The sequence below is a fragment of the Alosa pseudoharengus genome, unplaced genomic scaffold, assembly GCF_046254945.1.
Source record: "Alosa pseudoharengus isolate Yale_2024_CS ecotype anadromous, Long Island Sound unplaced genomic scaffold, YU_APseudo_1.1 YU_APseudo_1.1_scf_1, whole genome shotgun sequence".
Taxonomy (NCBI): Eukaryota; Metazoa; Chordata; class Actinopteri; order Clupeiformes; family Clupeidae; genus Alosa; species Alosa pseudoharengus.
This window is the reverse complement of record NW_027468564.1, coordinates 47,327,816-47,355,175: the sequence shown is the minus strand read 5'-3', so window position 1 is coordinate 47,355,175 and position 27,360 is coordinate 47,327,816. Positions and strand designations below refer to the sequence as shown.

At 44.5% G+C, this 27,360-nt stretch overlaps 1 protein-coding gene across 1 annotated transcript; it reads right to left on the bottom strand.

Moving 5' to 3' along the window:
• Positions 1–25,900, bottom strand: cep170ab (centrosomal protein 170Ab). The gene is made up of 18 exons (XM_076280515.1): positions 25,796–25,900; positions 25,590–25,679; positions 25,189–25,267; positions 24,906–24,964; positions 24,427–24,577; positions 23,698–23,862; positions 22,728–23,180; positions 21,326–21,777; positions 20,567–20,698; positions 19,755–19,890; positions 17,876–19,375; positions 17,015–17,246; positions 15,818–15,923; positions 7,266–7,400; positions 5,352–5,440; positions 4,928–5,021; positions 1,359–1,410; positions 1–263 (listed from the first exon to the last, which is right to left on the bottom strand). Exons 1-18 carry the CDS (start codon positions 25,898–25,900, stop codon positions 1–3), a joined length of 4,293 nt encoding a protein of 1,430 aa, XP_076136630.1.
• Between the last annotated feature and the right edge of the window lie 1,460 nt (positions 25,901–27,360).

Below are 27,360 nucleotides of genomic sequence, written 5' to 3'. Positions count from 1 at the left end.
TCATTGGTGGGAGACCGAGTTCTTTTGTCCGCCGCTGCCTCTGGCCGCGTTGCTGTTCATGTCGAGGCCTGCGTCGCGCTCGGCCACCTCGGTGGGAGCCGCGGGGGCCAGGGGGGCGCCGGCCGCACCCTCCCCAAGCAGAGGGCCCGCGCTCTGGGCCTGAGAGCCCGGGCTGTCCCTGCGCTCGGAGACCAGGGGGCTGGTCAAGCCCAGGCTGCTGAGCGCGTCCAGAGTGCCGTCAGGGTCCACCATGATGTCGATCACTGTTGGCAGAATAAGGAAACTAGATGAGGCCTTTAACGTTTAAATGAATATAATTCACATGACATCGCATACATATAATGCTCAATGAAACACATGAAGGAAACCTATTTAACAGGTTTTGTGATGCCATCTAATCATTGCTATATAATAATATATAAGTAAGGGATAATGGACGACACGGTGGTCTGTTCACAGAAGTTAATGCACGGTGGAGGTTGTAAAACGGCCCCGACGCGAAGCGGAGGGCCGTTTAAACCTCGTAAGTGCATTAACTTCTGTGAACAGACCACCGTGGAGTCCATTATCCCGCTTATTCCACTGTTGCCACTTGCGTTGTGTTCATTTCCTGTTACAATTTAAACGTTTTAATCGCTAAAACTGTCTTGTTTGTAGAACTACTTTCTTCCGACACATATCAACTAATTTCTCAACTTGCAGGACAAACTGCCGTTACTAGTTCTAAATGAATGGTTGCTACGGCCAAAGGCCAGTCGTTAGTTCTATCTCTCCGTTGTCAAGCGGGCGTATCCTAAGATTCTGATGAACTTTAGCTTTGAAACATCGCTATTTTACTTAGCCTGCTGTCATCCATCTAGCTAAAAGCCACCTCCGTCATATGCTACAATGTTACTATGTTCTGAACGTCTGCATTTTACAGCTCGGATGCAACGTAATGGTTCATTTAAACTTCGAGTTCGGCGAATTAATATAGCACTCTAACAGTCAGAGAAATGGCGGACAGGCTTGTTTTTTTTATTTTATTTTATTTTTTTATTTTTTTTAAAGATGAGATGAGTGGTTCAAGGACATGTTGTGTGATACGGCCAAAAAAATTGATCTACTTCATAGGTGTGCAAATAACATACGGTTAATGGTCGTTCTAAATTACGTAGGACAATGGGAAATTCAACCAAGCAGTGGAATAATAGCATATAATAGCATATAATAATAATAATAATATATAATAGCATATAATAGCTCAGCATTGAGGCATATGGGTACACCACATACCCCTACATAAACATGGATCCTAGGAGAGTCCTTGTAGTTGAGTCACATGATTCCAGCCACATTAATCTTTAAACTGCTCTTACCGACTAACTGTTTCTCGATCCTCTTCAGATCCTGTAGAATGGAGGAGATCTCCTGTAAGGCAAAGAGATGCTGATTAGCTGCAGACAGACTCAGGCAGATCAGACAACAACTTCAGTCTGAGAGAACAATTCAGTGATGGACCCCTGAGGTACTACTGTAATGATGAACTGTTCGGTTGACTAACACGTTGACCTTATTTTCCATGGTAACAAGGGAGGAGCCATCTTTGTTTATCTTGTGTTGGAACTTCTGGTTGGGCAGCTGATCCATTGATACAGTTTGAGAAATAGGGTAGATACAAAAAAAAAAAAAAGATCTTAGAGCGGAGCATGTAGCACTCTCAAATCTTTGATAAAAACTATGAGAAGCATAGCATGTGCAGCCCGAGGCTGTCACGATAATTGGAAGAAGAAGCATATTTCTCTTTGACAGCAGTGTTTCAGCTAATAAAAGGAAAATGGAAGCCAGTGTAGATCATGTGTAGACTATAAAAACATCATAGGGCAGCTGTATCATTGTGCTCAGTATAAACTGTAGCCACAGTCATCTTCCTTAAGTTCTGCACACTGAAGATCTGAAAATCTGAAACTGACAAAATGTATCCATGAGGACAGGATTGCTGAGAACAAAACCTAAGCCTTTCCCCAACTTAGTGCCTTGCACTTCAGATCACAAATAAATAAATAATAGACTGTCAAAGTCTCTGCTTCTCAAAGAGGAAGCGTTTGACGGTGTACTTTACCTGTCTGCCTGCCAGAAGATCTGTCTGAGCTGGCCTGGGTTTGAGGGAACTATGGAAGGGATGCACCACTGAGGCACCATTGAGTCAACACTAAAGTACGCCAATAAACAGTGTGTGTGTGTGTGTGTGTGTGTGTGTGTGTGTGTGTGTGTGTGTGTGTGTGTGTGTGTGTGTGTGTGTGTGTGTGTGAATGTACAAGGGTCAGTTGAACCATTGTCTTCAGTAGAAGATGTAACCATATGATCTTTGCCTTCCTATAGGTCTAGTGGGGAATATGAACTGAATATATCCCAAATCAATACCTCATTTAAAACCACAATGAAAGATGTATCCGTAAAAAATGTAAGCTCTGACACCCATGACAGGATGATAGGCTCAACCATGCCTTCAGCACTTCTGACCTTAATGCCTTGCACTTTAGCTAAAAAATAAATAAATAATAAGCCCTCAAAGTCTGGGGCTCTCAGAAAGGAAGCGTTTGACAGTGTGCTGTACCTGTCAACTCCTCTTTATGACTCTCTTTCTCGGAGCTGGCTTTGGGCTTTGAGTGAAGGGCTTTGGTTTGGGTCGGTCGCAACGGCCGACGACTTCTCCTGCGGTTGGATTTACGGCTCGGTGCCGCTAGCCAGGCAGTTACTCCTCACACTTAATCCACACGAGCGGGCCAGGCAGGCCATAAGTCAGACCCGCCGTCTAATTAAACCGAGCGCCCACTTAGAGTTTTCTTCTTCCAGGAGCTCTGCCATGGTTTCCGCGGCATCAAAAATCTTCAGGTGCCAGAACTTGACAAGAGTTATTTTCAGAGGTTGACCTCCGGGCTTCAGAAAGTAAAAGTCCTACCACATATTTGCTTCATTTACTATACCAGCTGTTCCCAAATAGCACAAATCTTCAGCCAGGTAGATCAGCTAATTGGTGATATCACCTGTGTAGAAGGAATAACAGGACTTGTACTCTCAGAAGCCAGATGTCCACCTCTGGTTATTTTCAAACTGTCTGATTCTCTCAGCGTAGGTGTCATTTCAGGAAGAAGAAAACCTGGACCTCCCTTCCCACCTGTCTGTTCTCATCTTGGAGATGAAGATCACGAGAACACTAAGTACCTGTACATGAAAGTGCAAGTTCTGCCAGGAACTCTCTGACATCATAAATACTTTCAATTGGTTTTGACTCGACTTGGGTCCCTGTCCAGGTGAGGTGTCCTTGTCTTTGAGGAGAAGATAATAATACAAGAAAGTCGAGAAGAATGAATTGAAGAAAGAATTGAATGTAAATAATGATCCCCTGAAAGGCTAAAGTGAGAACAGGTACTGCAGAGCTGCCAGAGACTTTATCAGACAACCATAAAGACTGTTAGGGAGACTTAAATGGTGAGAAAGGGTCTGGGTTTCTACTTCAGAACTCAATCAAGGACATCCAGTCCAGAAAAGTATCCTCCTCTGATTCATGGAAGTTTCATTTGTCAGTAATACAGTAATCTTCCAGGCTGCCAAAAGGACCACTACCGGAGAGGCCATGGGTACCATGACGTTCAACGTTTGATTAGCACGCCGGCTAACTTGGTCTCTGGACAAACAATCTTTGCTCCTGCTCAGCCACCCCCTTCTCATTCCCATAAGAGTGTTTAAAACCATGGCAACCATGAGGACGAGGGTAGGGTAAGGCGAGCTCATGTTATCACATAGAATAGAGCTCCCATCGCTCCATCCGCTCCTAGTTTATCACTGCCACTACCCACAGAGAGCCAGCTGGGCCAGCCGCTGGTTTGGGGCTGATAAGGAGAGAGAGCCAGCGCTGACGCAGGGCCGCCATAGCGACGGACCGTTTCGGAGACGGTTGCTGGGATGCAGATGGTGGGAGAGGAAAGGAGGAGGGCTTATAAAATATTGACCACACACAAACACACTCACTCACACACACGTACATACACACACACACACGCGCGCGCACGCACACACACATAAACACACACACAAACACACACACACACACACACACACACACACACACACACATACAATCTTGTGTTCTAGCTGTCCAAAAATGCGGCGTATGTGAAGAAGTAGCAGGTGAGTTAGACTTACTCACCGGCTCCGGTCTAACGGCATGTGGAGAAGGGCGACGAGACATGAACACATGTATGGATGTATAATTTATAGACTTTAGTGTTAATGCGGGTGGGCTGCATGAGCTATTGCGACAGGAAGAGAGAGAGAGAGAGAGAGAGAGAGAGAGAGAGAGAGAGGGGGAGAGAGGGAAAGAGAGAGAAACAAGGATGGTCAGAGTGAGTCAGAGACAGAGAGAGAGAGAAAGAGAGAGACTGAGGGAGGAAGAGAGAGAGACAAAAAAGGAGGGCCAGAGTGAGTCAGAGAGAGAGAGAGAATGGCATACAGAGAACTAGACACAAAGTGGAAGACACACAGTGACAGCTCTCATCCTGGTTGAAGGTCTTGAGCAGTGAGAGAGAGAGAGAGAGAGAGAGAGAGAGAGAGAGAGAGAGAGAGAGAGAGAGACATGTATGGTCTATGTGTGTGTGTGTGTGTGTATGTGTGTGTGTGTGTGTGTGTAGGGGAGGTAGGGGGGGTATATTTTATTGTATTGTTTTTGTCTTTGTCCTCCATCCTTCCTTTACCCTCTATTTCCTATATTACCTATATGGATATTTTATAAGTTCAAAGTTCAGATCTATGTATGTTTATACACTGTTATGTATGGCTGCTTTGGCAATGCAAATGCCCTTTTTGTCATGCCAATAAAACACCATTGAATTGAATTGACTTGAATTGAATTGAGAGAGAGAGAGAGAGAGAAAGAGAGCACACTCACCTGGTTGGAGGTCTTGAGCAGTGGCATCTCCAGCTCCAGCTGCATCTTGCTCTGGATCTCCTCCCAGTTCCTGTCCTTGTCCTTAAACAGGATCCTGAACAGCACAGAAAACGTGTTCTAGCATCACTCAGACACCCATTCAGCAGTAAGCATGCCTCCCAGTGTCAACGCCATCTAATGGCGTACTTATGCTGCAGGGGCATCGCAGAACCCACATCAGCAGCAAACATGCTGTGTTAGCATGTGTGGCGTGAACACACCACTGCACATGTTGATAACAGACAAATTTGATAATGCTGCTGTGTGATGTGAAATTGATATTTACTTCCGTGCCACAATGTGGGGACATTAGACCCCAAACAAAGAAAGCGAGTGTTTGTGTGCTGCTGTGGTGGCTGTGGTCAGCACAAGCAGTTGGCCTTACCGTATTTTGCTGGTCGTCTTCTCCACCGCCTGCCTGATTTTGGCGGAGAGCTGGGACACGGACGCGAGCAGTAGACTGTCCATCACGGCCTGAGGGGACAGCCATGCAATGATACAGCACAGCATGTAAGGGCTAACATCTACTAATGTGTGCTAATGTCATACTACCGTACAAGATGGAGTCAAAGGAAACTACAGTGGGAAGTCCTCAAAAGCCATTATCCTACGGTGTTTAAACCCTGTTAAACCTCTAAACCCCCATGTTCATGCCCCCAGAGTGTAGCGCTGTAGCTGCCTGGCTACTTTAGCTGTTGGATGCAGCAATTTGAGCCAGGTAAAACCAATTGTTTTCGTTCATTTCTCTTACCGACAGTACTTGGTGACCTCGAGAAATGGAGATCTATGAGAAAAATCGCTGAATTTCTTCTCTAAACCCAGGCTACCATATGTGTCTTCAGGCCTATGTGGTTCTACTTCTAAGAATAACATCACTTCATTTGCTTGGCTACAATTACTTGCAACGGATGGAAAAGAGAATAAAAACTATGGCGAGAATACACCGCATGTAATTTTTATGTAAATTAAACTAAAACAGAGATCCTGAGGAGGAGTTTCTTTCCTCAAGCCATCAGCACCCTGAAACACTCTAAATGCATCACATGGACTTGCCACACAGCACTTACACACACTACACTATTTACCCTCTTCTCTCTCAATCTGCGTAGGCCTATTTATTAAAATATTCTAAATATCTCTTTATATTTATAGTTAGTGATACCTCCGCACAGGAAAAATGAGCTGCTAAATGCCATGCCACATGTTTTACAAAGTATCTCTATGTACAGTATATGACAAATAAAATCCTTGTATCCTTGTACTTCTGAAAGCATCATGCATTTGCAAGTGCAACCCAAGCATACATGGTTCTATCAGATATACTACACTATACTATTACACTACATCTTTTTTGTAAATCAGGCAAGTAGGTTTACTGTATGTCAGTCAATAAGGACCCATTCCTTCTAAAATTACCCTTTCTCCCAGTCTGTGTATGGTGGCTAAGAGATGACAGGTTACATCTCTTCTCAAAGAGAGAGGCACTGAACTGTATTACATAAGTGGGATGAAGTAACAGCAGAGGCATTTGGGATTCCAGCATCTCAAGCACTGAGCAAGCGCTCCTCTCATTTAGGAGACAGAGGAGACCTCTAGTGGACATTGGCTGTAAACACAGGTCTGCTGACAGTACTCACACTGCATTGACTACAGCTGGCACCATAGCAATATGAAGGCACAAAATTAAGGAACCTTTCAAGTTAGACTATTGAGAATAGGACCATGCCATTGACTGTGCTATGACTCTGAAGGTTTGATAACTAGCTGATTCAAATGGCTGGAATTCATAATGTACTCAAGATAAACTATTAACGGTGCACAGACCACACAAGTAGTCTTTATTCCTTTATATAATCATACAACCGTAAAAAAAAACAACAGATGGCTTCTCAGAGAAACCCAGAGAAATAGATTAATTCTGTACGGACGATAGCTTCCTTGTCAGATAACATTAAGGATGAGTCATCTGCTATTTCCCTGAACTCCATCTTTAACAGTTATTCGGAACATGATAAGACTGATTTCATCCCCTAGAATGTTCCGACAGGCTCTACACAAAAATAAAATAATAATAAAAACATATATTGACATATATATATCATCCAAATAGAACTGTATTAGCATATAGGCTTTTAACCAAGGGACCAAAACTACTATCTGTCCAGCTGTTTCACTGTTCAGATGTTTTGTTTTTTTTCTCTGAGAGGATCTAAGAAATTAAAGGTTTCTAGTCTTGCGTGTTGGACAGGGGCGAGACACAAAGCGGTGCCAGTTTAGTTTGGCATGGGCGGGCGCTCACCTCGTCTCTGTTCCAAGTGCGGCGTCGGAGCGCGCGCGGGTCCTGCCCATTGGCGGCCTGCGGGCGGAGTTCCACGCTCGTGGTGCTGATCTCAGGAGCGCTGCCCAGACTCTCCGCAAACACTCGGTCATCAAGCTGTCATCACGACAGACATACACACAACATATCACATAAGTGGAATTAGTCTAGAGGGCAAGATGAACATTAAAGGAGCTGTGTGGAATACTCTAGGCTTGGAGTTCTCCTGAACACAGTCTACACGGAACTCTTGCATGTGCTTGAGTTGTATTTAAGACAGTGGCAACACATGGTGCAACATGGAGGGTATTACACAAGAGCCGTCCCAGTGCTAGCTGGTTTGCCTGCTAACGTCAATGGATATCTCAACAGCACAGACCCTAGGTGCATTTATTTAAAAAAAAAATTTTTAAAGACAGTTTAAGGTCATTTTTGGATGTTGTAAACAAAACTGCATATAGTAATGTACAGTATATGTAAACGGCATATAGCACCTTTAAAAGGTTAGACAAGAGGGTTTATACAGGTGTGGGGATGGGCATGTAGTAGAGATATTCATTGTGCCCACCAAAACCAATACTTAATACAAAACACTAAAATCACAGCTGGGTGCCTTTCATTACATAGAAACGTGCAGCAACTTCACAACATGTAATTGTTTAAACATTACCTGTCTAACAGAAACCATTAAAGAACTGGACAGGGGGACACTCATTTACAGTTGGGTCTTTTTTTCACAGAAAACCAGTGCATGACGATAAAACAGGCTTACAGGCACAATGTTAATCTCCTATTCAAAGTGCAAAGCTGCATTGAAAGTCCCGCGAGGACTCTCTACCCTTTGAGCTATATGTGCTACGCACGATCATGCTCTACTAATTAAAGTACATGTGCGTGTGCGTGTGTGTGCGACCAGGCAGATGAATCACAGGCCTTGGCCACATGCGTGACCCAGCTGCACTCTGGGAACGTGGCACACGGCGCTATCCAAAGCGAAGGCTGCGCCACGGTTTTCACTGCACTGAGAATCCACTGCACCCTCCACTTTATTCTCCAGTCTCAGTCTATTGAATAGGTAGTGAGGAGGCCGATGCAGTAGTGTTGCACGGTGTATCGATACTAAAAAGGTATCGCGATGCCTTCACGCAAAAAACGATACGATTTCAGACGTTTTTAGAATCGATACTTTATTAAAATAATAACGTTCTGTGTCTGTGTGAACTGCTGCTCTCACTGCTCCTTGCACGCATCTAGTCAAGTGGGCGTGTCTAAGCAGGCAGCTCTGAGTGAGTGAGTGGGCAGCCAACGTCAACATAGTTCTTTGCCGACAGTTCTAGGCCTTGTGGATAAAACAAAAGGTGCAGTGAAATCTGCAACTATTTCGGATACATCGCGAATAGTGAAGGCAAGCCATCAGGTACACAAAGTCATTTAAAAGCAGTAGGCTACGCATGGAACTTGGCTAAACACCTCGCAGACATATCCCAACATTTTTAAAGAGTTCAAAGAACAACAGGTTAACGATTATGCTATAGAAAACACGACTACATGGTTAGTGCCAAGTTCTTCTCTTATGTTTTAGTCTAGCCTAAGTGAAACGAGTATGGTTATCTGGGATAAAGCGAACCTTCCTTCATCCATGAATTTTGACGAGACATAACAAGCTGTAATCTTTTTGACGAGACATAACGAGCTGTAATCTTTTTGACGAGACATAACGAGCTGTAATCATAGGGTGCTAACGTGATGAAAGCGCAATGTTCACGCCAGAATAACATTACCATAACTTGTAAACGATCTATTTCATGTTCGGTCAGTAGCCTACTACTGGTAATATTTGTCATGGCATGTAGACTGCAATTTGTTCAATAATTATTGCCCAGATGTAGGATAGGCTAATTAAAGCCCACAGCATAATACCACCAAAGCGTGAGTGCGGTAAAATTAGATTCAGATTGGATATTCAGCAGACATTCGGCTGAGTTGATTTTACTATTACAAACATGCGTTGTTAGTTGTGTGTGGCGCATGAGATTCTAGGCGCCAATCCTGTTTACAGAGCTATTCATGTCACAGCCTACATTTTGTTAAAAGAAGACTTAATTTGGTGTTTGGAAGCAGCAATATCTCACTTGTAATAACACGCTAACGCAAAGCACTAGAAGTACACCACAAACGTTATAAAGAACCTATTGTTGTGGACTACCTTTCACAGCAGTTCGTTTTTCAAAATAAAAGTCCTACATCTGTATACAACAATTGGCATAATTTTCCCATGCCAATATTTCAGGCTGTGGCGCACTTGTGGCCAAATAAATCACACCATTCTAATCCTTTTCTGGAGCTCTTTGTATCACAGCTCATATTTTTTGGAAATAAGACTTAATTTGGTGTTTGGGGACCACTTGAAATATTTCACTTGTAATAACACGCTAACGCAAAGCAGTAGAAGTACACCACAAATGTTATAAAGAACCTATTGTTGTGGACTACCTTTCACAGCAGTTCGTTTTTCAAAATAAAAGTCCTACATCTGTATACAACAATTGACATATTTTTCCCATGCCAATATTTCAGGCTGTGGCGCACTTGTGGCCAAATAAATCACACCATTCTAACCCTTTTCTGGAGCTCTTTGTATCACAGCTCATATTTTTTGGAAATAAGACTTAATTTGGTGTTTGGGGACCACTTGAAATATTTCACTTGTAATAACACGCTAACGCAAAGCAGTAGAAGTACACCACAAACGTTATAAAGAATCTATTGTTGTGGACTACCTTTCACAGCAGTTTGTTTTTCAGAATAAAAGTCCTATCATTCACATACTTTTCCCATGCCAACATTTCAGACTGTGGTGCACTTGTGGCCAAATAAATCACACCATTCTAACCCTTTTCTGGAGCTCTTTGTATCACAGCTCATATTTTTTGGAAATAAGCCTTAATTTGGTGTTTGGGGACCACTTGAAATATTTCACTTGTAATAACACGCTAACGCAAAGCAGTAGAAGTACACCACAGACGTTATAAAGAATCTATTGTTGTGGACTACCTTTCACAGCAGTTTGTTTTTCAGAATAAAAGTCCTATCATTCACATACTTTTCCCATGCCAACATTTCAGACTGTGGTGCACTTGTGGCCAAATAAATCACACCATTCTAACCCTTTTCTGGAGCTCTTTGTATCACAGCTCATATTTTTTGGAAATAAGACTTAATTTGGTGTTTGGGGACCACTTGAAATATTTCACTTGTAATAACACGCTAACGCAAAGCAGTAGAAGTACACCACAAACGTTATAAAGAATCTATTGTTGTGGACTACCTTTCACAGCAGTTTGTTTTTCAGAATAAAAGTCCTATCATTCACATACTTTTCCCATGCCAACATTTCAGACTGTGGTGCACTTGTGGCCAAATAAATCACACCATTCAAACCTTCTTCGGGAGTTCTTCCTATCACAGTCCATATTTTTTGGAAATAAGACTTCATTTGGTGTTTGGGGGTCCTTTACAACTTAGGTTGATTGTTAGAAAAGTAGAACTTTTTTATTTGAAAAAAACCTGTGTGAAAGGTACTGTGCAGGTATAGGTTCTTTGTCATATTTGTGCCATGCCTCATGTTATTACAAGTGAAATATTGCAAATTGACATACAGAACCACACAATTAAATTTTTTAGAAGATATGTGATGTGACATGAAGATCTCTATGAGAGTAATAAAATGATGTGACCTATTTCCTGACACGTTTGACACGCTGAAATATTGGCATGTGAAAACTGTTGAATAGAGAAGTAGGACTTTTACTATGAAAAACCAACTGCTGTGAAAGATATTCCATAACAATAGGTTCATAATAACATATGTGGTGTGTTTCTACATTTTTGTGTTAGCGTGTTATTACAAGTAAAATATTACATATGGTCCCAAACACTAAATGAAGTTGTATTTCCAAAAAATATGGGCTGTTATACAAAGAGCTCCAAAAGAGGGTTAGAATGGTGTGATTTATTGAGCAACAAGTGCGCCACAGCCTGAAATATTGGCATTGGAAAATTATGTCAATGTTTGTATAGAGAAATAGGACTTTTACTTTAAAAAAACAACTGTTGTGAAAGGTAGTCTATAGCAATAGTTTCTTTATAACATTTGCAGTGTGTTTCTACTGCTTTGCGTTAGCATGTTATTACAACAGAAATATTTCAAGTGGTCTCCAAACACCAAATGAAGTCTTATTTCCAAACAATATGGGCTGTGATACGAAGAGCTCCAGAAAAGGGTTAGAATGATGTGATTTATTCGGCCACAAGTGACCATAGCATGAAATTATTGGCATTGGAAAATTATGTAAATTGTTGAATAGAGATGTAGGACTTTTATTTTGAAAAACCAACTGCTGTGAAAGGTAGTCCATAGCATAGATTCTTTATAACGTTTGCGGTGTACTTCTACTGCTTTGCGTTAGCGTGTTATTACAAGTAAAATATTTCAAGTGGCCCCCAAACACAAAATGAAGTCTTATTTCCAAGAAATATGGGCTGTGATACGAAGAGCTGCAGAACAGGGTTCAAATGGTGTGAATTATTTGGCCACAAGTGCACCACAGCCTGAAATATTGGCATGGGAATATTGTGTGCATTGTTGAATACAGCAGTAGGACTATTATTTAGAAAAACCAACTGCTGTGAAAGGTAGTCTACGACAATAGATTGTTAATAACGCTTGCGGCAAGCTTGTACTGTTTTGCGTTAGCGTGTTATTAGAAGTGAAATGTTACAAGTGGCCCCCAAACACCAAATCAAGTAATTATTTCCAAAAATATGGGCTGTGAAACGAAGACCTCTAGAAGAGGGCTAATATGGTGTAATTTATTTGGCCACAATTGCCCCACACCCTGAAATATTGGCATGGGAAAATTACGTCAATTGTTGTATAGAGATATAGGACTTTTATTTTGAAAAAAAATAACTGCTGTGAAAGGTAGTCCATAGATTCTTTATAATGTTTGCGGTGTGCTTCTACTGTTTTGCGTTAGCAAGTTATTACAAGTGAAATGTTACATGTGGCCCCCAAACACAAAATTAAGTCTTATTTCCAAAAAATATGGACTGTGATATGAAGAGCTACAGAAGAGGGTTCGAATGGTGTGCATTATTTGGCCACAAGTGCACCACAGCCTGAAATATTGGCATGGGAAAAATATGTCAATTGTTGTATACAGTTGTAGACCTTTTATTCTGAAAAACAAACTGCTGTGAAAGGTAGTCCACAACAGTAGATTCTTTATAATGTTTGTGGTGTACTTCTACTGCTTTGCGTTAGCGTGTTATTACAAGTGAAATATTTCAAGTGGTCCCCAAACACCAAATGAAGTCTTATTTCCAAAAAATATGAGCTGTGATACAAAGAGCTCCAGAAAAGGGTTAGAATGGTGTGATTTATTTGGCCACAAGTGTGCCACAGCCTGAAATATTGACATGGGAAAATTATGCCAATTGTTGTATACAGATGTAGGACTTTTATTTTGAAAAACGAACTGCTGTGAAAGGTAGTCCACAACAATAGGTTCTTTATAACGTTTGTGGTGTACTTCTACTGCTTTGCGTTAGCGTGTTATTACAAGTGAAATATTTCAAGTGGTCCCCAAACACCAAATTAAGTCTTATTTCCAAAAAATATGAGCTGTGATACAAAGAGCTCCAGAAAAGGGTTAGAATGGTGTGATTTATTTGGCCACAAGTGCGCCACAGCCTGAAATATTGGCATGGGAAAATTATGCCAATTGTTGTATACAGATGTAGGACTTTTATTTTGAAAAACGAACTGCTGTGAAAGGTAGTCCACAACAATAGATTCTTTATAATGTTTGCGGTGTGCTTCTACTGTTTTGCGTTAGCAAGTTATTACAAGTGAAATGTTACATGTGGCCCCCAAATACAAAATTAAGTCTTATTTCCAAAAAATATGGGCTGTGATATGAAGAGCTGCAGAAGAGGGTTCGAATGGTGTGCATTATTTGGCCACAAGTGCACCACAGCCTGAAATATTGGCATGGGAATATTGTGTGCATCGTTGAATACAGAAGGGGGACTCTTATTTTGAAAAACCAACTGCTGTGAAAGGTAGTCCAGAGCAATAGGTTGTGTATAACGTTTGCGGCGTGCTTCTACTGTTTTGCGTTAGCATGTTATTACAAGTGAAATATTGTGGCTTCAAAATACAAAATGAGGTCTTCTTTTCACCAAATGTGGGCTGGAGACCTCTGTAAACGGGATTTAATTGTGTGATTTAGAAGCCTAGAATCTTAGATGTGTACGACACACGATTAACATGCAACGTTGTAACAGTAAATCAACTCAGTCGAATGTCTGCCGAATATCCAAAATCATTCTAATTTTACCGCACTCAAAGCGTGTTGAGTCCTAATAATAGCGGCTTATTGTTACAGTAGCCTACGTGGTAGCAAATCATGTTATCAAAGAAATAGACGTAATGTAGGAATGCACACAGATATATTGCAACAGGTAATGGTGTAGGCTTATCTGACGAAGACCTGAGTGGTTGGAACGTCGTACTTGTACACTGGGCGCAAAGAAGACTATCCTCACATTTTCCCCTTTGCTGTCAAAGAAATCCCATGAACACGGGAAGGCCTAGGGTAGCCTATTCATGAGTTTCATCAAGTCCCTTTCCACAGGTGTATAAAATCAAGCACCTTGATTATCAATGCAGACTGCATGGTGCTTGATTAATACACCTGTGGAAAGGGACCTGATGAAACCCATCAATACTGTACATCAGATGGCCCCTCTGCATAGCATCCAGTGATTTGCATGCAGTAATTTTAACACTGACCTTGATCTGGCCTAGTTTGGCTATTTAAAGCTACTTTATTGCCAAAACACAACACAATGTAAATGAACTATAACAAACAATAAAGGACTTAATCACACAAAGTAGGCCTACTATTTTACTCACTGCTCCAGGTTAATGTGTGCTTCAATGTGTGACCTGTGTGTTCACTAATTCACGGATGGGATACATGCAGAGACCAAATTCCTTGTATACCAAAGTATACTTGGCCATAAAACCTGATTTACATTACATTTTACACAATTGAAGCGAATTAGGTTGGTAATGTATGTAGTCTCAGAGTAAGTTACACTTTACGGTAAGGGTACATGAATTAATTCATGATTTATGTATTACTTCATTCATTAATATCAAATTAATCATCAGGAATTTACTGAGTTCATAGTTTGTCATTTGTCAAATGAACTATAACAAACAATAAAGGACTTAATCACACAAAGTAGGCCTACTATTTTACTGACTATAAAAAAATAATAATTATGTAGGAAGTTTAGAAGTTTAGAACCCAGAATTGACCTACACACTACAAAAGTGCACCAAATTTAACACAAATGACTCAATACACTTGGAGGAGGTATGAGTCCTTTCTTCTCCAGATATCTTAGGATTTCGCCGTAGTATCGTTTTAGTATCGAGCATCGTGATATTTATGGCAGGTATCGTATCGAAGTCATAATTTTGGTATCGTGACAACACTACGATGCAGATGATCAAAATACAAGGTATGCTGTATGTATGGCAGGGGTGGGGAACCTCAGGCCGTCAGAGAGTTTGAACAGGCCCCTGAGGTAAATTGGCCACTACGAAAAAAAGTAGCTCAAACACACAAAAAAACAAAATAAATGTTAAGAATAATTCAAATAAAATATTAAGAAATTACTAGCAGATCAGCAATATTTTACTAGCTAAAGAGTATGACTCAAAAATTATTCAGTAAACATTTTAATTTCCTACTATGTTTGAACGGGTCACGGTCGGGTGAACACTTGACACAGAACAAGTTACTTTTCACACATATGCAAGGGTGTCCTCGCTGACAGGTGGCTAGCATGGCGACTGTAAAGAAAAGGAACGGTGGATGTGGAGAAATGCACAGAGGATTACGTTTTTGTTGAAGTGAGGCAAGCCATTGTGCCTTGTGTGAGGAGAAACGCTCACTGTAATGAAAAAGGTTAGCCTGGAGCGTCTTTGCAGTTCAACACGTGTTACAGTTCCAAAGTGTATGTTGAGCTCTGTAAAAAAATGTTGTATCGCCCTCAAACATGTTATAAAAATGAGTCTATGTTATGTACTAGTAAAAGTGTGACATTCGAGAGGTAATATAGTGTGGCATGCTGGCCGCAAATGATGGCCATGCACTGGGGCATTAACATTGACCCACATCACAGGGTCATCACTCTGCTCCTCACCAAGAAGCCCCTGCCACCACAAAACCCTTCAGGGGACTTTCAGCTTCGATAAAGAGAGACCTATAACTGTTCTCTTTAGAACCCTGTAATGGAATGCTCTCTGTAGGAGCGAGCTAAAATGTCCACACATGCAGTAGCTAGGAAAAGCCGTTTATAGCTTCAAGGAACTACCATTTTGGGCGAGGAACCGTTATATTTTTATTGATACCATTAGGATTTGTTCTTCCGTAAGAGCTGGCACTTACCGCAGAGGGGTCCGCAGCAGACGAAGGGCTGACTGAGTCGATCTCTCCGGCTACGTCATGAATCTCACGAGCCAGCATGGCCAGGTCTTTAGCCAGGTCTTGACTGATTCTGGAACAGTTATTTAGGGAGATTAGCTAATAGCAATAGCAGTTAACAACTATGTCCAAGATCCTCTAATAATGACTGTGCACACAAATATTAGGATGCATGCAATATGTAGTACACAGGTAGGGACAATTTGGTACAGTGATATCTGCATCGAAAGCACAGACTGCAGAAGTACAAAGTGCACCAAAGTATATATATAAATCTAGTGATGTAAAGAAATGTTAATTGTGTTGATGTGCAGTGTTAATTGTTCAGAGTGCTAATTGTGTTCATACTGTGTACTGTGTTCATTTTTCCAACCTGTACAATTGTTCTGATCTAAATCTAAATCACAAAACAAACTTGGTTGCTTATATACACCCCTCTGCAGTTTAATTTTCAACATCACCCACAGTGTAGAGGAATGGCCAAAGCACGTGTCACACAAAAAGTATCAGTATAAGTATTTCTTCTGTAAGTATATACTGCATTTAAGTATAAGTTACACTCTTTTGATCCTGTGAGGGAAATTTGGTCTCTGCATTTATCCCAATCCGTGAATTAGTGAAACACATTCAGCACAGTGAACACACAGTGAGGTGAAGCACACACTAATCCCAGCGCAGCGAGCTGCCTGCTACAGCGGCGCTAGGGGAGCAGTGAGGGGTTAGGTGCCTTGCTCAAGGGCACTTCAGCCATTTCGATGACCTAGTAGTAGGTGAAGACCTAAGCCCAGAGCTGCTGGTTGCACACCTGAATAGGGCGAGAATGGTACCCATTCCCACTGGCCACACCAGAGTGTTGTCTGAGAGAGAGAGGCCGTCTGAGACACAGACATCTAGACAACAGCACATGCATGTGCAAGCAGGGAAACTGCAGTAGTTGGACACAGCATAGCTGAAGATACAATTAACAGTCAAACAGTTAACTCCACTACCTTTTTTTTTGTTTACCATCTTGTGAACAGTGAATGGAAATGACCCTAGTGGTTCAATATGGCCATTATATATTTGTAAAAATGCTTCCCAGGAACTAAAGTAAACTTGACTACCCCAGACGAGTCGACTTAACCAAAATAAATCCAAATGAATAGTTGATCTGTCGACCGTTACCTGGCGATCTCCTCGCTGTGTGCCGTCCAGTCCCTCATGTAGTCGTCCTGCTCGCGCGAGTGGCGCCTCACGGCCATTGAACTGGGGGTGGTGGGAGCGGAGCCGCCCAGCTGGGTCACCCTCGGGGCCAGGGGACGGGGGCGCGCGTTCTTGGTGGGGTGGCGGTTGGAGCCGAACTCGTCCTCGGAGGTGGAGGCGTACTCGATGGGCATGCGCCGCCAGCGGTTGTTGGCTGCGGAAATTAAAGCGTCCGGTAAACAGAGAAGCATGTGAGAGAGAGAGATAGAGAGAGAGAGAGAAAAAGAGAGAGAGAGAGACAGACAGACAGATAGATAGATAGAGAGAGAGAAAATGAGAGCTACAGAGAGCTAGAGAGCGGTAATTACATTTAGGACTCAATTCAATCCTCACTGTGAGGCGGTCAGTCTCTCCCCCACAGGCCTGAGGTGTGCTTATAGGGGTTTTCCCCCCTCAAAGCAAATCACATTACAGACAGAAAAAGACACCGACCCAGGGAGAAGTAGAGTGAAGATAAAGCCAGCTTCTGAGAAGAAAGAGTCATTATTCTTGGGCAACCACTAACATGCCCAAACTGCTGCAATGTATTAAACCTCTACATGTATATCTTTATTTATTTGACTGACGCTGGAGATTGAACTCACAACTTTCCAGGCTACTGCATGCAAACCCAGCTCCTTAGCCACTACACTACCGCCACCCCAACACTACGAAGTCATTCACAGAGATAGTGCATCTTGCTGCGAGAAAGCAAATGGAAGTCTTTCTTGTCCCTGTGTCTACTTTTGGCCTGGCAACGCATTAATCTACAGCAGTAGCACAAGGGAGAGCCAAGTATCCCACCTGCAGTAGTGTTGTGGTTGTAAGAGGTGACAGCCGATTTATCTGGGAGTTTGGAAGCACTGTTCGCCCGGGCCCTCGGAGCAGCAGCCACAGTGGAGGGGTAGCCACCGGACCTGAAGCCCACTCGGGCAGCACTCTCTGGGGGAGGCCGCAAGGGCAAGCCCCTGGACCGGCTGGAGGTTGCTTCCGAGTCGCTCCGCGCCGACGGCGAACTGACGCGCGGCCTCCTTGGCTGGGCCAGCGCCTCGATCCGTGATAGCGTCCTTCGGCCGGCGGAGGGCCTGGAGGCTGAGCTGGCCGTCGAGGCCTCCGACGCCACGGACAGCCGATCGGCGTCACCCAGGTCCACCTCCGGAGGCTCCCCGAGGCGAGCTCGGCGGAGGAGAGAGGCGCGGGTCGGTCTCGGGCGCGGAGCGACCACGGGCTTGGGGGCGGGCGAGGGCACGACGGGCGCCGACCCGGGCGCGGCGGTTCTCCCTCGGCCGGCCCGGCCGCCTGCCGGTTCCGCTTTAGAACCGGCAGGCGTGTGCCCGCGGCCCCTCGACGGAGCGGGCGGAGGAGGAGGAGGCTGCGTGTCGGAGAGCAGCGAGGAGTTCAGGTCGTCGTCGGTCAGCTCGAGCGAAGTCCACGCCCGCGAGCGCGGCCCCCCTGCTGCCGCCGCCGCCGCCGCCGACTGCTGAGACGACCTCGCCTTGTCCTGCGGCCCACCTCTATTCGCCGCGGCGTTCGCCGCCACCCTCGGCGGCCCGGCTCCCGGGCGTCTCTTCTGCGCCGCCTTGCGGCCGCCCTCGCCCCCGGCCTGGCTCACCGTGCTGGTCGTGTCGATATCCGACTCCGGCGACATCGACCCCTCCAGCGAGTAGCTCGGCGGGTCGGCCAGGTCCGACAGCGTGGTCTCCAGGAAGGCGGCCACGGCCTCGTTGTCCCTCAGCAGCGTGGCGGCGTCCACTCCGTCGCTCGGCCCGCCGGGGTCTCTGGTCTGCGTGGAGGCGGCCGCGGTGGCGGTGGCGGTGGTCGTGGTGGTCAGGCTGTCGATGCACGGGATGAGCTCCAGGGGCACGTTGGAGCTGGGCCTCTCCACGGTGAAGCTCTCCTGCCTCAGCAAGGGCTTCCCCAGCTTCTCCTTCTCCTCCTCCTCCTTCCTCCTCCTCCCATCCGCACTCTTCCGCTCCCCACTGCCCGTCGACTTGCACGGGGAGCCGCCCGGCTGCTGCTGGCCAGTCCGACGGCCTCCTGCCTCAGAGCCCGCGCCTCCCGTGGCTTGCCTGCCGCCTCTTGACCCCGCTTGCTCCCTGATCACAGGGGGGCCTCCTACGGCCCTGTGGCCAGCCCTGGGCGGCTCCTGGAACTTGCTCTCTTTCTCTTGGGTCTCCGTGTCTTGTTTCTCGGAGGTGGCAGGCCACCGCGCTGGCCTGCTTCTGGACCCGTCCAGGGTCATCTCCTCCAGCGGAGGCTGGGGGAGGGTCCGCCTCTTGCGCTCCGTTTGGCTGGACGAGGGAGCTGAGGCAGAGCTTTGGGAGACTTCACCGACATCAGCTGGGACTAAAATAGAAAAATAACAACAACACAGACAAACATTATCAGGCATAACCAGAGCTGAATGATGATGTATAACTTCAAGGACATAATGATGTGCAACAGCAAAGAAATGGCAGTGATGGATTCGTTTTATCACTTCTTTAACACTACCTTGTAATAACCATATTGACCATGTTCTGGTCTTAAGGGGAAAAAACTGCCATTCTTTTTCTCAGAATCAGAAAACACAAATTTAAGGAGTTGTCTCCAGACTGTGTTCTATTGTTATCACAAACTGCTGAGACTGTCATGCATGACATTTTCAGTGTCAGCAAGTGTTGTGAAGGGATAAGGTTACTACCTTTCTCGTTGTTGACGTACACGTGTGATTCGGCCCCGGAACCTTCCGGATCGGTCCTCACGTGACTGGCCGCTAAACTGGCCCACTGTGAGACCCAGCGAGGGCCACCCACCACCACCAAATCCTCTGGCAGGACCTGCGACCAGGCAGAGAGACTTAGATAGATCCCCTCCACAACCAGATTAACCCACTTTAAAAAAAAAATGAGTCATCTAGCATAGAAAAACAAACCAATGGAAATAGCAGTGCTAACATTGACACCCTATAAACAGATCGCTAATCCTGTGTGTGGACTGCAGCTGAAAAGTCGAACATCTGTTGCTTTTTTTGATGGCTGATTTAGACTTGTGCAGGAGAGTTTGTGTATACGGAAGATCAGTAGGGTACTGACATGTCTGTTCTGAAGCTATCTCCTCGCAGTCATCTGGTGCACTGCAGAGTCTGTGGGTGGCCACAGTGGTTTTAGATCAGCCTACTGCCTGCCCTAATGCAGTGCATATTGCACCTCTTAGCTATTTACTCTTCATAGCTCTTCCAAGGTTTTGAACTTATGCTTCTTATTATAGGTCTTATTATAGCATAATAATGTTTATAGCATGTTATTATAATATTATTACTATTTTATTACTATCGTTGATTTGTTATATTATTACATTATTACTATATACTATATTATTACTATCATATTATTATGTTGTTGTTATTATTTCATTTATAACCTAAACTCAGGCCTCTGTATACTGCTGGTGTACTGGAGAGAAGGGGTGGAGTTGCTAGCATGTTAGCTGCAGCAGTGCTGTACTGTACGGCACCTCAGAGCCCATGTGGGCGGCTGCCCTCCTGCTTTCTACTGCCCCCGGCCTGGGGCAAATGCTGACCCGGTCCCGCTGGTGCTCGGGGTAGCGGAGCTTAGTCAGAGCCTGGTTATCCTCCACTCCGAACACCTTCCCAGCACATACACACAAGCAAACATGCCATATGGCGGTCACTCTCTTAAAGCTGACCCAGATGCGCTTGCAGAATACATTACATTCTGGCCAATGGAGGAATGGAGGTGCTTGTTATAGTGGTGATGGAATCTGATAGTGGAGTCTGGATGGGTTTTGACAATGATTTGAGCCATGGTTCTTTAGGAATGGTGGACAGCTATTTGTAAGAAATGAATGCAACATTAATATGTATCTCTTAGGTCTTTGTAGTAGTAAACAAAGTCCTATTATCGACCAAGACAAGACTTCAACATAGACGCTTTATGGTGATGGCAAACTATGACAATTCTGTGGAATTATGACATCAACTCATTTACTGGCCCCAAGTAAATGGAACCCTTGTTGGCATGACTGAAAAACATACATAAATATATAAAATGCAATAATGTATACAATTCTTAAGACCTCAATACGAGTTCTATTCACAAACTGTTGCAACTCTGCCTTGTGACATATTCATTTGCTTTTATGATCTAAGCTGCAACTTTGCCTAACAGAAACAAACTTCTGAATGACTTCCAATAATAAAAATGACCTGGAGAATCCAGAGAAAATGGCGGATCCCTTTAGTAGCTGCCTCACCTTGTCAATCATCCGTCTGGCCTCCTCCACCTCCTGGCTCCCATTCTCGAAATCAATGGTGTACGTGCCCCTGTCGCTGAGGTCATCGCTATGGCGACCCCTCTGCGGCCCCTCCCGGGGGTCAGCCGGCGTTTCACGGGTCCCTGCGGAGGACGGGCCCGATTTGGGTGCTCTGTGCGAGGAAGAGGAAGTAGCGGTGGCGGTGGTGGCGGTGGCTTCCTTCGCCTCCCCTCCAACGGGCGCCATCTTCTTGGGTGCCACCAGGGGGCGGTGCTTGCGGTTGTTGGGGTGATACGGGTCGTCCCGGCCGGAGAAGGCTCCGTCGGCCCTGGCGATGCCCGCGCGGTGCCCGCGAGTGCCAGCCCGCTCCTGGAACATGGCGCGGCGCGCACTCAACTGATCGCCCAGGAGGTTCTCTGAGTCACTCTGGGTACCGTCCTCATGCTTACTGCCTGAGAGGAGGGAGAGAAAGAGAGAGAGAGAGAGAGAGAGGGGGGGGAGAGAGAGGGGGAGAGACAGTGTCAGGAAGAGAGAGAGAGAAAGAGTAAAAGGAAGACATGAAGAGAGCGTGAAAGTGTAACAGAGAGAGCAAGAGAGGAACAGAGAGAAGGAAAGAGAGGAACAGAGAGAGCAAGAGAGGAACAGAGAGAAGGAAAGAGAGGAACAGAGAGAGCAAGAGAGGAACAGAGAGAAGGAAAGAGAGAGAATGGGAAAAAAATGAAGAGTGAGTGAAATGGTGACGAGAAGAGAAAGTGAAAAAGAGGGAGTGAGAGAGAGAGATGGAGAGGTAGATTGAGATGAGAGAAAAACAATAGAAAGTGAGAGACACAAAGGTAGACAGAGAAAACTGGAAACTGGCCAAAAACGTCAAGAGGACTCAGTCAGTGAGGGAGAAAATGCGTGTTTATGGGATGTACTGTGACAGAGATGAAGACATAGAGATGGGGACTAGGAGGAAGAAAAACCCAGTGCAGGAAAGGAAGGAGAAAGCAGGGCACATGTGACTGAGCATGTCATACTTGCAGCCACAAGGAGATGAGCTCATACACCCTGAGGCTCCAGTGATGAAAGTGTTTACTGTGTGTGTGTTTATATTTTCGTATTTTTATGTGCACCTGTATTTTTACAGTGTACAGCATTTTTACACTATGTTTATAGCTGTGAGAACATGCTATAAATATATATATGTATATGTGTGTGTGCAATGTGCATGGTGTGTGTGTGTGTGTGTGTGTGTGTGTGTGTGTGTGTGTGTGTGTGTGTGTGTGTGTGCATAGTGTGTGTGTGTGTGTGTGTGTGTGTGTGTGTGTGTGCATAGTGTGTGTGTGTGTGTGTGTGTGTGTGGTTGTGTGTGTGTGTGTGTGTGTGTGTGTGTGTGTGTGTGTGTCCACTCCTTTCCTACCTCGGAGGCTCTTCAGCTGGACAGGCACGTCACTCTTGACGCTGTCTCCGTCGTCGTCCGCCGCGGACTCGGACCTTGCCAGCGGCAGCTCGTTCTGAGCCAGCCAGTCGGCGACCTTGACCTCCGCCGCCACCATGGCGGCCTGCAGAGCGCTCAGCTCCTCCCCAGCCCCCCTCTTCGGCCGCGGCCGGTGCTCTTGGTTGCCCTTTGCCGCCCGCTCCTTCACCATGACCTTCCCCGGCGCCAGAGTGTCAAAGTCGATCGTGAAGGAGGCGTGGCCGTGGGCGGTGGCCTCTTGCGACGGGGTGGGGTCTGTGGCCTGGGCGGCTCCTGAGCCCTGGTGGCCTTTGGGGGGGACGTCACTGTTGCCACCACCCGACGTTGAGGTCTCTTTGGAGGGGATCTCAAAGTAGCTGGGCTCCTGGCCTGGTCCTTGGCTGGGCCCATGAACACCTCCTGGCATTTGTCCATCTTTAGCATCTGCAAGCCAAAATGAAACCAGTAAAGGAACAGCTCACAAAGGAATGGTAAATTCTTCCTTTGTGTGCTGTCAATACACATGTTGCCCCAGGAGCATGAATTGGAAGTATTTGATTGGGTGTTGAGCTGAAAGGTCAGTTTTAATGTCAGAATCACAGAGGTGATGTTTATATTTTTATATTTGTTGTGTGCACACGTGTGATCAGTGTTATAGCTGAGACAAAGATCCTTAATATAGAGACGTCAGCATCAGCATCTTCAACTGACTATTAACTTCTGCTAAAAATATTTAGTCTGCTCTGTCAAATTTACCCCAAACACATATTCTAGGATAGTTGTTGACCATCTGCTCTCTCCATAGAAAACATATGCAATAGGTTCATTACCCTGTGTGTGTGTGTGTGTGTGTGTGTGTGTGTGTGTGTGTGTGTGTGTGTGTGTGTGTGTGTGTGTGTGTGTGTGTGTGTGTGTGTGTGTGTAGGTTCGTTACCGTGGGAAACGAGTTCGCCTGACGTACCTGGTTCACATCTGGCCTGTTTGGGGTCTGAGGGCTTGTTATCCTGCTTCACCGAGTTCTCGTCATCGGCGTCTCCATCCCCCCACCAAGATGGCTGTCCGTAGAGAGGGGTCCCTCTGTGTAGCACCGCTACATCAGCTGCCATGAGAGAAGCACTCCCATTCAGAATACAGTATAGTGAAGCCACACACAGACTTCCACAACACAAGCATGCTAGTGAGTCTGGCTGGAAAGAGAACCATTCCCATTCAAGAATAGTGAATAGTGCGCTTGGCTGTTTACTACATGAAGAGTTTGGTTCAAAAACGCTATAATTCCATTTTTAACAGCATTAAAAAAGTAACTTAATTGTGTATTTTAGGTAATATCAATACAATTGATGCAATTGTGTTTTGTTGATTGGGTAGAGATACAGTAAATCAAACAACAATACGCAATTACAGTTCTACTGAAATTACTTGGAAAACAAAATGTAAAAAAAAATGATTTATCAAAATGGAGGATATAGCATTTTGGAACCAAACTCTTCACATACTCTTATTACTGTTCTGTACTGTACCAGACCAATTGCACCACACCACATCTGATACTTTTGACTCAAATACTGCACCTTTTGCGATTCCGTTCTGACAGTATTTAGTAGACCAAGTTAACTCAAGTGTGCACGAGGAGGATATAAATCATTCCCAGATCCGCGCTCACCTGCAGCCTTGTCGTCTCCTTTGGGAGCGTCGGAGGGTTGGGCTGGGCACTCGCCGCTCCCCTCAGCACCTTTGGGTTCTGCAGTTCTGGAACTTTCTCCCGTGTCCACTGGCTTCTTGGCCAGCTGCAGCTGACTAGTGAATTTTTCATGCTAGCAGATGGAACATAAATATGACAGCTTAAGATTCAGTAATGAAAATGACCTTATGTGAAGGGCATCTAATCCTATCTATCTTCCCAGAATACAAATAACTACAGTATATCTGCACATATCATACTAATAATATGTATCAAACAAACTACTAACTAACACATCAAACTTGAACTTAGACTTCAAAATCAGCATAACTGATACCTTCCGACTCTCTCCACTTTGCAGTACTGAAAGACACCCATGTCATGATGCTAATGTCTTTTGTGTGTGTGTGTGTGTGTGTGTGTGTGTGTGTGTGTGTGTGTGTGTGTGTGTGTGAACGCACCTTCAGTGCCTCCTCTGGGACATGCAGCTCCCCCCGGACCACATTGAACAGGTTGGTATGTGCTCCAGGTTAAGGACAACTTAGCAACAAGCACTCGACATTTCAGCTGAACCACCACAGTTTTTTTTTTTTTTTGGGGGGGAGGGGGCTTTTCCAGCATACTGTACTAAAAGTGCACACTATAGTTCTAATATAACCCCATGGCATGATCTTAGACTGGCAGCAAGTAAATGAGGACTTAGATGAGGGCTACTGAAAGTCACAGACGGCCCAGAAAGGATATCATAGCCAAACCTCAGCTTATCTTCCATTTTCAGGGTGGTGTAGACCTGTTCTTGTATTCTGACATCATTCACAAACGTCTGCATTGGAGAAATAAGAAAGAAGTTAAGGAACCACAGGCGTTCAAAATCCCCAGAATAATTTAAATAAATTCAGTAGGCTTTTAGGCATTATACACTCTTAAAACGAATGTGTTGAAAACAACACCACTTCCGCTGTTTTTAACACATCTCTGTGTCCAGATAGGGACAACACAGTTTGTGTGGTTTCCTTTTTTTATTTGTTACACAATATGTGTTGAAAATAACACAACTTGCGTTGAAAACAACTTGCGTTTTTTTAGCACACCTCTGTGTCCATATAGGGACAACACATTCGTTTTAAGAGTGTAGGCTGACTTACTCCATTAAGGCTCCCAAGGTCCTTCACTCGGTGCTCATCTGTGTCAGGGTCGTAGTTGATGACAGCGTGCTGTTTATCAACGCTGCGAGACTGCAGACAACAGAAATGGCAGACATCAACATCACCAGACAACTACAAAAACCCACACCATGTCTGCTGGCAGCAGACAGACTGAATCATGGGAAGTGGAGTTTTTCATTGTTCACCTGAAGCATCAGTTCACAGTCGTCTCGGCCCACGAAGATCATCTCGCGGGGCAGTCGGTGGCGGGTGCCCCCGCTGCTAACCAGGAACCAGGAGGTCAGACTCATCTCTGCGCTCTCAAGATTCTACTCACATCTGACCGCTGACCTCTACGCCATCTTAGTTAATGAGGCGCTTCACCTTGGAGAGGAAACATACGCCAGAAAATATACAACATTCTTTGAGCTGTGATCACTGCAAAGGGACCACAAACAAGAATACACTTCATCTAAAACTCATGGTCCTTTGGAAAATATATTTCAGTGGGTCAGTTTAAGTAAATATATATATATATATATATTATATATATATATATAGGTATGAGTATGTATAGGTGTATATAATACACCTATACATCTTACATCCATACATTCATCCCTCAGTAGCTCTGCAAATATTTTTTTATCTAGTTCTGTTTCTGTGTATCCAATTACAGGTATCATGTTTTCCCACAGGGCCACCTTGGATTCATTCCTGGTGTATTTGTCTCTTGCACTGAGATCTTCCCATGGGCCATCAAGCGTTTCTAACAATAGCTGGACAACAAGACATTCAATACATACCCTACCAGCCTAAAAATTCCAGAAAATTCCACCCATTCCAGCCCAAATAAGATAATTCTTTCCTCAATTCTGAAAATAGAGTTCCACACGGAATCAAATTATACAATCTGCCCAGTCACACCCAGACAGTGTTCTTTTCTTACACAGAGCAGGGAAAGCATCCCAAACGCTCTTAGTAGATGAAATGTGATGAAGACAACCAATGGGACAATAGTCTTGTCTTTCATATCATACTGCTGAATATTGTGCTAGCTGGGCTACTCGGACACAGAGTAGCCATCCATCTACTAATGTCAGGGCCAGAAAAAAAAACCTTACATCATTGTGTATGACCAAATAGTATGAGGAACACACCCTCAACACACCCTCGATGAGTCTGTTCACTTAGAGTGTCGTCGGCCTATACACGCCACATTCTCTGACAGATTTAGGACGCTGAGAAATGTAGTTAATTTCTCTTTAAAGAAAATGCATAGCATTACAAGACAGCCACAGCATTTAAGTAATGTTTATAAACTGAGTTTTCTATTAACCTCATCACTCTAGACCGGTCAAGTCATTGTCAGGCATTTTCACAAATAGATTGCATTTGCATACATCCTAAAACAGTCAGACAGACATCTCGTGTGCTCAGAGGCTGGGTCGTGCAGCACAACCCATCACACCGGGAAGTCTTGGAAGTATGGTTTGGCCTTAATAGTGTGCAGTCCAGCGTGAAGCTGATCCATGCTAGCACATCACGGTTACCCATTCCTCCTCTAGATGGATCGCATTTTCAGTCCTGATTCGAAGTGATATGAATAAACCAATTGACCTATTTGTAAATGTAGCCTATTAGGTAGAATATTATAGATTCATAGTTGTGAATTTGTGAATATAATATTAATACACTATTAAAATGCAAACCTATTTCAACTGTGAGCCAACCTGAAAATGACCACACAATGGCTGGCATCTGATCGGAA

What these genes read in the sequence shown, in the direction of transcription:
- cep170ab (XM_076280515.1), bottom strand. Translation starts at nt 25,900, where the DNA reads ATGAGTCTGACCTCCTGGTTCCTGGTTAGCAGCGGGGGCACCCGCCAC. An exon ending in TCCCAGAGGAGGCACTGAAG is followed by an intron (nt 24,578 to 24,905) that starts GTGCGTTCACAC and finishes TCCATCTGCTAG; the next exon opens with CATGAAAAATTCACTAGTCA. An exon ending in AGGAGACGACAAGGCTGCAG is followed by an intron (nt 23,863 to 24,426) that starts GTGAGCGCGGAT and finishes CTCTCATGGCAG; the next exon opens with CTGATGTAGCGGTGCTACAC.